General features: G+C 36.6%; 1 protein-coding gene across 1 annotated transcript; it reads right to left on the minus strand.

Moving 5' to 3' along the window:
• Positions 1–14: 14 nt before the first annotated feature.
• Positions 15–2,019, minus strand: LOC125764176 (protein CREG1). The gene is made up of 4 exons (XM_049428109.1): positions 1,863–2,019; positions 1,232–1,513; positions 795–1,154; positions 15–634 (listed from the first exon to the last, which is right to left on the minus strand). Exons 2-4 carry the CDS (start codon positions 1,473–1,475, stop codon positions 432–434), a joined length of 807 nt encoding a protein of 268 aa, XP_049284066.1. The 5' UTR covers positions 1,476–1,513; positions 1,863–2,019; the 3' UTR covers positions 15–431.
• Positions 2,020–10,740: the final 8,721 nt, after the last annotated feature.

Below are 10,740 nucleotides of genomic sequence, written 5' to 3' on the forward strand. Positions count from 1 at the left end.
ATCCACACAGATAGTTTTGTATAAAATATAGAAATCTGTATCAAATATGATTTTATTATTCCGATTCTAGATGTCTGTATGGATAAAACTCTTTTTTAAAAACCCTCCCCGTGTCCCTTCTAACTACGTACATCGATTATTGTTGAAACATTATCACTTTCACAAACGTTACGGTTTAAAGTATGTGAGCGTTATCAGACAAAAGCACGCTCGTAATGGATGCATTTTGAAATGCATTCTTTATGACCTTTCTAGCGCTGATCGGAGATTTCCTAACAGTCTGCCAATTATCTCTCTTTCTACCGTTCTTTCGCTATCTGTTCTATGATTTTTCGTTTTGCTATTATCACATACGGACAGCATATTGTACCGTGCTTATCGTACATTCGTAATTTCTCGTCAAAAACACCTTTCGCAATTGGCGCGTACTCTCACTCAACCGTGACGGGCGTTGGTGAAAAACGGGGCGGAATTTGACGTTCGTTCTTGCTGCTGTCGTCAGTGGCTGCAAGCTTCTTATCAGGATCTGCCGCCATGTAATCTTCCACGGTAATGTAGTGTGGACCACCGTAAAAGTCAAGTACAGCGATTTGAGTGATGTTCAGCTTGCAGAGGAAAAAGTTATGTCCGTCAGCTGAAACGCGAGGAAGATGATACAAGTGTTTAAGCAGGGATTAGCGTAGGACAGATAAAGAAAATGTTCGTCCACGGTGTTGGAATCTGGTAACACTCATCAATAGGGCAGTGGATAGGTAAATTCCAACGAGACCACTTCATTCCGTATTCAAACTTACTTTTAATCCACTTTTCTGCAGCCGGATGACGGCTAAACATAGCCCGGGAACCGAAGTTATATTCATCGGTACCGTTTTCGATTTTATCCGCCCGGCCCGAGATCATGATTCGTGCGCAGGTTGGCTCCATTGGATCGATACCATTGTTCGTACAGTACTTGTCCTGATCCAGCGAAAGCATCACGGTGAGACGGTTGTCCTTGTGCAGATCCTGGGCCGTGTAGTCAAGCATGGTAAGGTAGAAGTACATGACACCGGTTGATTTTTCACCCCGTGCACTGTCCGCAACCGAAATGATGTTTACCATCGGGAAACCCTTGATGGCGTCCACTGTCGAAAGGGAACCCATCGAAACCCATTCTGAGAGGGTAAACGAAATGTAAACAGCGTCATTAAAATAGCAAATACGACGTAGAGATAATTCGCACTCTACTTACCGGCCTTATGCACCAGATAGCGGGCCATCTTGGCGTACTGCGTGTGTGGCGGAGGTACATCATCACCATCATTTTGGAATATTTCGACCAATGATCCTCCCGACAGATTGTTCCAGCAGGCAAGCGAGGTTAACAGTACCGCCGTGACCATTATGTACAGGACAATCCATCGTTTAGTGCCTACCGTGGGGACCGGTTGAGAAACATCGCCGAATTGTTTGTACGAAACCGTCGGTATCGTCATGATGAAGCTGTGTTGTTTCCCTTGTATATGATTATCACCTAAAAAAGGAAACCGATCATTGCAAAACGCCCCGCTGGACACACATACAAACACACACAGACATACACAGACGTTGAATGATTCATTCCGATCGCAAGGAAATGATCATGCACTTCTTTGTTTCGGAACGTCAACTTATGACGCAGATATCGGTGGGTGCGATAAAGAAATGTAGCTTTTGCGTTCCATCGCTTTCCTCACAAGTTGATGATTATCGTGTGATCGCGAAGGTCAGAACTTGTTTGCCATTACACGAGAGAGGATCGATGCTTCGGTTGGGGTGTAGGGAAAGGTGAAGTTTGCTTTGCTTAAATCTACACTATCGTGCACGGTTACAACAGAACTTACTTTTCTCTGCACTCGAGTAGAGTCCGTGCCAGGGATGGAAGGTCCAACTGATCCGAGTGTATGCGATTAAATAACAAGCGATACGATTTGTTCCAGCGCTTTAAAATGTTTGACGAATCGGGTTTTGTTGTTGTTTGTGATAGGGCAAGCACTTCTATGTAGCGCAGGCTGCGTCGATCAGCTTGCGTTTGACAGTTGTGTACACTGCCGACACTCACTGACAGTGCGTAACGCTGTAGCGGCGTTACTTATTTTGATTCATTATTATGTGGAATGATTTGAATACGGTTTAATACGAAATGATTTGAATACGGAATACGATTTTAACCGGGGAATATGTATAATATTTAAAAAAACAAAAAAAAAACACTATATTTGTATATTCCGGAATTTTTTCTATGCACTAGACTTGCAATGGAGTGACCTATCATGCATTTTCGTCTTTATTTTTCCAGTTTTATTTCCACACACGTGTTCACTTTTCCACTTTTTTCTTGGCGCGCTAGTTTGAACTAATCGCCTCACGACGAAACCACATGAAGATAAAACTGAATGTAAATCACATGTGTACCTATAAATGGTTCAACCGCAGTTTGAAAACGTCCAGCTTGTATTTCCAATTTTTAATACCCGGAAAGAAACAATACATTCAGCGCGATTTTTTGTTGTTGTTTTACAGTCAGATTGAGGCCAATACAAACAAAGCAACTAATGAATGTTCAGAAGAATCGTTTTAAAATTGTCATAAATCCACGTGGCCCAATGCTCACAAGACCAACAAACGACTATCGTATCCGTTAGGTGGTAATGAATCCCCGGAAATGTACACCACACACGGACGATTGTTTCAATTTGCGAGCAATCCTCAAAAACCGATTCCATCGATTCTATGTTTGATCAGCAAAGTTCACTTACAAGCGGATCCGGTAACGAGTCCGGATATCCGTTTGATTTTTCTTAACCGTCGTCCATGAGCTTTCGCAGGCGGAAGAATGTGACCGGCGTACACCGGACAAGATACATCTGTGGATGTGTGTATCTACCGGTAAGACTGTCCTTTTAACCAATGTCCATTTGCTGTTTGCTTTGCCTCTAGCAACCACAGCGCACTGCTGGCCTGGTATCAGTAACGGTGAATTGCACAAAAATGGGATCTTTTATTGGTTCTGTCGAGTTCGCGAAATGCAGGGCGAGTGCAACCCGGAAGCTTATTTCGTACGGGATGATGATAGTGGACAAGATTGGCCGGGCTGGTTTCACTGTTCACAAGACCAATCGGGTGAGCAATGATCGGGCCACAATACGCCTTCGTATGTAGCAGACTCAGATGGAGAACGGTAGGATTTCAATTTTCAATTTGTTTGAGTGCGTTTGCCGTGTGCAGTGTGCAATGGATTTTATGGTTCACGGGCTCGAAAGTTTGCCCATAATTGGGATATAAAACTTTAGTTTTTCCAATCGATTGAAATCGAAACAGGGAAATGGTCAGTAACGATGTGCTTCGTTTTTTTTGCTATTGTTGTTTTGTTGCGGTTTCGGCAGGAAATCGTACGAAAGCTGAAGGAAAGCATTTGTTTGTGCTATTCTAAGAAAATGTTTGTTTTGTATAGGAAATGGTTTAAAAATGCATTTATGTGTTTTTTCTTTGTATTTTAAAATAAAAATTAAAAATCAGTTATAAATTTCATAACTATTTCATTGCGATTTTTGCGGAAATTTAATTTTGAAGCTCATTAAAAGCGTTTCAAATTGAGGGAAATCTGATAACGAATATGAAAGGAAAGTAATTGCCTTTTTTCTTCTTGTAACTGACATGAAAATTAAAACGATTTTTGGTATGAGTTCCAATTCCCAGAGGGTAAATAAAGTTTGTATTTTTTTAATATTTATACTAAAAGCCGTTTTGTTAGTTTAAATGCAAAACAGTTACCCCGAACCCAGTGAATCGATAGGGATAAAAACGTATTTTGATTTTGATCGGACACTGAAAAGTGAACGCATGGATGCACATTTCAAGCGTCAATAATATTCCTACGCATCGATCAAAACGAATATGGAAAACAATGACCAAAAGCATAAAAACTACGAAGGATTAAGAAAATGCTTCCGGGCGAACGATCGAAAGGAAAGTAATAACAAAATTCCCATCCAAAGAAGCATCATCCAGTGCCAGCTCTATGCCCGACCATAGGTCGACCATAAATTGTGCAGCAAAATCCATTGGCTGCCACTTTCCACTCAGCCCACACTTTCTGTTAATACCTTCCTGGAGCATGGCCACTGCACAGGATAGAATGAGGCGGGGTAAAACTGCATGCAAAAGGATGTCTGGGAAAAACAGATAGAGTGGAGGTAATTATGCATAAATTTTTAGCATATTTCATCGTCACCCCGGGACGAACACACCTTTGCGTATGGCTTCACGCGAGTCGCGAACGAGTCTAGCGGAGAAGGTAGCATCACACCATTATGCCATCGTGATGGAACTTGAATAGCTTTATCGTTGTGTTCAAGTTTGGGGCCGCGTTATCCCACGTGGTGCATTTTTGTTCCCGTTCCAACGTTTGAACATTTTGAAACGATCCTCAACGAAGGAAATGCTTCGACAAAAAAACAGGCTGAACGTGGGATGAGCATAAGATGAATGGGTTAATTGCAACAATTATGACCGGCTCAGTGCAACAGAGCAGTGCGTGGGTACGGAGTAATGCATTGCTGGGTAGCATGTGCCTTCCGGGTACGCGTGTTGTTGCAGACTATCGAATTAAATATTTATGAGGAAACAATGTTCGGTAAATGGGTAGGAAAACTCCAAAATAAATACACTGTACGTTGGAATGACATTCTTATTCGAAGAAGGTATTTAAAATGATATTCGTTAAACGAAATGCGACACAAGAATATTTAAAAAAGCATTAATTAATGGTCCGCATCAAACTACGGGAACGAATGGAATATCCAACGATAGAACAATGAAATGGATTTGCGAATTTGATTGTTAAAAATGATAGTTAATGTTACCTGATTTCATTGATCGAATCTTTATCCAGTATCAAGTGTAGAGAAATTGAGAATCAGACGCACAGGGCCATGGAACTGCTGCTCGTCGTTGATTCTTCAAAGTTCTCAACATCAAGTTCTTGAACATCCTATAACATGTCATATCAGGTATATATAAAAATGTTTTCCTGATTAAATTTGTTTAAAAAATCAATAATAAAAAACCACATTGCATGTACGGTTTAATAATAAACCCATTTCAATATGGCGCCTATTTAAATCTATCGTTGATGCATAAGATGCATCGTGCATCGTTTAATTTCGGTATCATCTTACACCACGATTCGTCGTGCAATAATTATGAAACCACTTTATTTCCGGCCATTGGCAACGGCTATTTATGCGCCCATCTATATGAATTATGCTGGAAATGCCTATCGATTCGCAAATACTTTTGTTAATGATTGGTCTGAAAATCAATTGCCCTGTTCGGTGTTCGGCGATATTGTCAAGGAAACATATTTATGAAGCGTTTCGCAATTTAATGACCGTATGATTACGTTGTAATGTGAGAATTTGGCAGTTAATTATATGGGGTTTAATTATTAACAGCTATGTGTGAAGCTGTACTGTGTGAGTAAACGAAAACGGATTCATTACTTTACCTAGAATTTAATTTACCATTGTTGTGTTATGAATATCGTTTATTTCAACCGTGAGTAAGGTGGTAGAGTGTGTGTGTGAATTTGTTCTAAAAATTGATTTAATAAAAATTGAAGTGTGAGTTTTAAAGTATGTTCTTAATATTCATTTCAAATTTATAGTTTTGAAAGCTATGTATTTGTTTATAAATATGTAGTATTTAGCTTATTTCATAAGTTATTAAATATAAAATGAAGATAGAGACGGAGAATGGAGACGCCCAGTACTTTTAATATCTAGTAAGTAACATGTAGCTTAAATATGTATTCAATGCAAACGTTATTATGTTAGTATTGATAATTAAATATGTTTCAGAGCTGAATTAAAAAAATGTACCATAAATTCTTTTCACAAACAGACTGATCGACAAGGACAGAAAGAACATACTACACTATTTGCATGTGTTTTTTTTTAAATGGAGGCGCCTGATTGTTTTTTTTGCAATATGTAGTAGTTTTATTATTTATTATTTATTATTATTATTAACAAAACTCAATTTTCGTCTACTATTTTAAATAGCATGCACATAGTTTAGTTTTTCGAAATTTGTTCGACTTAATGGATAACTGCTTTCATATGAAGGTGAATGGAGACGCCCAGTACTTTTAATATGTATTCACATGTTGCTTAATTATATATCTAACTAGCTTACCCGGCAAACCTAGCTCGGCCCTTAAACATGCGTTTTGTAATTAAAGTTTTCTAGCAAACATTTTGAATGTTCAATTTTGATCCGTGTGGTGTTTAGAATAAATCGTTGATCAATTGAATTTTTTTAAATTGCCCAGGAATTACTATTTCTTCTTCTTCTGTTGTGGTACATCTTCATGTTGTGGCAAAATTTTATAAATTGATTTATTTTTATGCGAATTGGTTGAAATATGTTTCTTTTCACTCAAATAACGCTTTAAATAGAAGAAAGCATAAAAAATAAGAAAAAAATAAAAAAAATCAAAAAACTTGAAAATTTCTTAAGGGGTTCGCCTTTGCTTTTTTTGGGAAATTTAGCAAAATTTTAAAAACTGATTTATTTTAATGCGAATTGGTTGAAATAAGTTTCTTTTCACTCAAATAATGCTTTAAAATAAAAAAGGAGGAAAAATAATAAAAAATTAAAAAAAATTTTAAAAATTTGATAATTTCCGAAGGCCCTTTGCTTTTTTTTGGGAAATTTAGCAAAATTTTATAAATTGATTTATTTTAATGCGAATTGGTTGAAATAAGTTTCTTTTCACTCAAATTATGCTTCAAATATAAAAAGATAAGAGAATAATGAAAAAATTAAAAAAATTCTAAAAATTTGAAATTTTTCTAAGGCTATAGCTTTAGCTTTTTTTGGAAAATTTAACTAAAACTAAACTTTAATTTAACTTTTTAACTAAAAAAGAATAGAAAATAATAAAAAAATATAAAAATTCTAAAAATATGATAATTTCCTAAGGCTATAATTTTATAAATTGATTTATATTCATCCGAATTTGTTGAAATAAGTTTCTTTTCACTCAAATACTGCTTTAAATAAAAAAAATAATAAAAAAATAAAAAATTTTAAAAAATATGAAATTTTCCTAAGGCCATAGCCTTAGCTTTTTTTCAGTAATTTAGCAAAATTTTATAAATATTAGTTGGGCGCCTGGTTGTTTATTGTGGATATTCTATCAAACATCGTACTATGAAAATTCTTTTTAACAATAAAATATCTCTCGAAGGAACACAAAATAAAAGTAGCATATAGGGTTAATTGAATAGAATTGAATAGAATTTTTTCTTTCAGGTTTCAAAAGAGCATCTATCTATCCTCAAAAGTTTTTGTTAATTTAATTAAAATATAGTTTCTCTTGACTGTTACCTTCCCAGCTCACAAATTTATGTGCAAAAAATGGTGAGCAAAAAGTAACAGGAAAAAAGTGCATCAATTTGAATGCAGACAGAACGGTAGAAGCAACTAAAAATTAATAAACCGAATATGAAAAATAAACACAAAAGGAAGGATCGTCATGAGCAGGCAGTTCTACAATACCAGCACCGTAACCAGGGTTACATTTACAGCCAGGTGCCGTAATTTTAAACTGGAAAAAATCAAGAATAAAGAGAACCTTCTGAATTGAAATTTACCCGAGTAGCCGAGCAGGGCACATTCATTATATACAGTAGTTTTTGCACCAAAGAAGAGCATTCATTTTGGGGTTTGCTGTGTTGAGCCACAGCCCATGTTCGGGTGTAATACTGAGCAAGGTAATAAATAAATTTGCATCGAAGGTGACGAGAGAGCGCAGAGTGTTCGTTTTTGGGAAGCAAACGCTTTTAGAACTGTTGGATGAATAAGCTCGTCCTTACTTGGGTACTTGAGCGTAGCTAAATTAAGACACCTGAAAGGTCGGATTGCAGTGTTCATTGTTACCACTCTGTACCATTTCTATGTGAGCCCTGTTTGAAATTGTGAGGATTTTTTTTTATGGCAGTGAAAATTAGTAACAATAACGACTTTAAATAAAGGACTTGCCTTCATGCGGCAATCAGAAGTAAAGAGATGACTGTTTAGATTGGATGTGATTTTAAGAGTTAATGATAACTAAACTAACACTTGTTGTGCATAAGCAGAAAGTATGTAGATAAATACCTTCTTTAAAAAAAAAATAAAACGATAAACGTGTTTTGATTGAATTTTAGACCAAAATATTTTCAAGGAATTAAAGCACTTTTGAGAGACATAATCCACTAAGTTAACTTTCTTCCAACGACTAAATTGAATATATAAATCCAATTGAAATCCATTGAATATAAATTCAATGGCGAATATTTTTCAATAAATGGAAAAGGAAAATTTTAACAAAACAAAGTACAGCTTACTGCAGGAACTTTAGAGAAAAGTATAACAATATTAGCTGCATTCTTGATCAACAGTCGTTTAAGCCATGAAATATTTTAATTTATTTTTTTCTTCAAATTGGTGGCGATAAAAGTGATCAATAAAATCGTAAACAAACTGATAGTAAACATTAACTACTAACAGGTTGACCCTTTGTCGCTTTTTGAGCAGATCATTTTGTCGTTGTTTTAATGGCATATGGTATCGAAATATAATTACGAAAAATAATTTATAGATAACTATTTACTCATCATTCCAACGTAGCTTTATGATTGTTTATCCATACCATTGTATGATTCTTCTCTTATCACACAGTTTATCGATTTATTGACATCGATATTTACAATGCTTACCATCAACGTCAACAATGTTTGCAGTGCTTTAAGCTGCCTGTATGACAGTGGCAAAAACGATTTCAAATGTTACCAACTACACCATGGTTTGACTTGAGCTTGAAGGTTCAATCGGCGAAAGAGTGTGTTTTTTGTTGTACTTCCACTTCTTGGTACTCGTATGCAGCCGCGTGCACAATTGCTCGTTTGTGCATGACTCGTTGCAGTCCCGAATGCGTTCGACACAAACACACACATACACAGCTCCAGTGCCAGCTGTGGGCTGTAGCTGCTGACAAGGGTTTGACAAAGTTTTGCATATTTTAGGGCACCGTAGTATGGCAACCGACTGCGTATAACACTGTAGTGTGTGTCGATTAGTACAGCAGCAGTAGCAGCAGCAGCAGCAAAAAAAAACTTCCATCTCTTATGCACTGGAACTGCTAACACACGAGTAAGCTATGTTTTCGGGTGTGCATGCCAGAAAGTTGATCCGGTGCGTTTTTGAAATGTTAGGAAAGAATGAAGAAGGGGGAAAAAAACAAACTCCACCAAAAGCACAATGTGCTTGAAGGATGATGGAAACCCGCTTTCGGTTCGATGAGACTAGCTTTAGACACGTGGTCCCATACGGGCCACGTTCTGATTTGAGAACTTTTCGGGTAAATTGCATCAGCATGAAGAGCACAGTAGGTTAAGGTGTGGTAACAGCTGTTCATATGTTTGTAAGGTATGCTTGAATGTTCTGCAGTGCTTCGATCGTAAGTAATAATTTTTTGCAACCGTTTGCATGTGAACCAGTTCGAACGTGACGCTAACGATTCATTGTTTGATTGGTGTTTGGAGAAATTGCTGTTAGATTTATGTTGATTTGCTTTAGTAAAACGGAAACCAATGCTGCTGTGTTTTGTGTGAACGTTTTAATAAAGCATTTCGATGTAATAATATTCATCCGAAAGGGATAATACGGTAAACAAAAGCACCAACTTTTATTGGAAACAATAAAGCTATTTTTATGATCAATAATTTGTGTCAATACTATATTTTATCGAGTAAAATGCACAACTAAATTTGGGAACCATTTTTTGGAAACAATTTGTTTTTAGTTGAGAAAATTATATACAAAACATAAATATTGGAAGTTTGGTCCATCATAACAGGCATGAAATTCTTCAGATTCTTTGTCTGTTTCAATAATTTTCCCTCTTCAGTTGCAACTTCGAGGACTGAATTGTGATCATCGAAATGATCCTCAACTTTTGCTCCTTCGAGGACTTTTGAAATTTCCCTTTTCTTGAACGACTTGCCAATGATTTCCTTCTTTATAACTCCTCAAACTTCTAAAATCCAATGGCAAAGTTAAGCGATCGTTGGCCTTCTGATCTTTCCTGATGTTATGAAAATAGGATGAACAAAACTGGGATTGAAGGATAACAATTTAAAACAAACATTTTATTAGTTAAAGCAACTAAATCCATAATTTTACTTCGGTAAAAAAATCTACTATAAGTAGTCTCAAAAATGTTGGAGACCTTTGTCGATGTGCCAGGTTTTCCTCACTCTAGAGTGCATGAGGTTTTAAGTTCTGAGGAAATTCTCAACCGTCACGGTAAAACTTTAAAACAGAAGATTTCAGGATCATCATCCCCTTGTTCCACCCCTTCCGAGTCACTTGCATGAAGGGTTTGTTGATGGAGGCGCCAACTTCCGAAAATAGTGCACAAAACAATGTTTAAAACAAGTAAATTTATACTCGCTAAAATATGGTAATTAAACAAGATTCAATAGTTAATAAGATTACTTTTATTATTAGTAGCTCCAACATCAATCACTCTCCACAAATATACAACAATAACAAGGAACACAAAGAAGTCCACAAAGCAACAGGACTTCGGACCATCCACAACGACACTAGCAACAAAAACAGCATTAGCCACAAAACCCCAGAATCACAACCGAGTGTGCCCGGGATAAG

This window comes from Anopheles funestus, chromosome 2RL (genome assembly GCF_943734845.2).
Source record: "Anopheles funestus chromosome 2RL, idAnoFuneDA-416_04, whole genome shotgun sequence".
In the NCBI taxonomy this organism is placed as follows: Eukaryota; Metazoa; Arthropoda; class Insecta; order Diptera; family Culicidae; genus Anopheles; species Anopheles funestus.

Bases quoted from the DNA above. Each gene is read 5' to 3' on its own strand.
- LOC125764176 (XM_049428109.1), bottom strand. From the start codon at position 1,475: ATGACGATACCGACGGTTTCGTACAAACAATTCGGCGATGTTTCTCAA. The intron at 1,155-1,231 runs GTAAGTAGAGTG...TTACCCTCTCAG, and splicing joins CTATCTGGTGCATAAGGCCG to AATGGGTTTCGATGGGTTCC. The intron at 635-794 runs GTAAGTTTGAAT...CTCGCGTTTCAG, and splicing joins TGCAGAAAAGTGGATTAAAA to CTGACGGACATAACTTTTTC.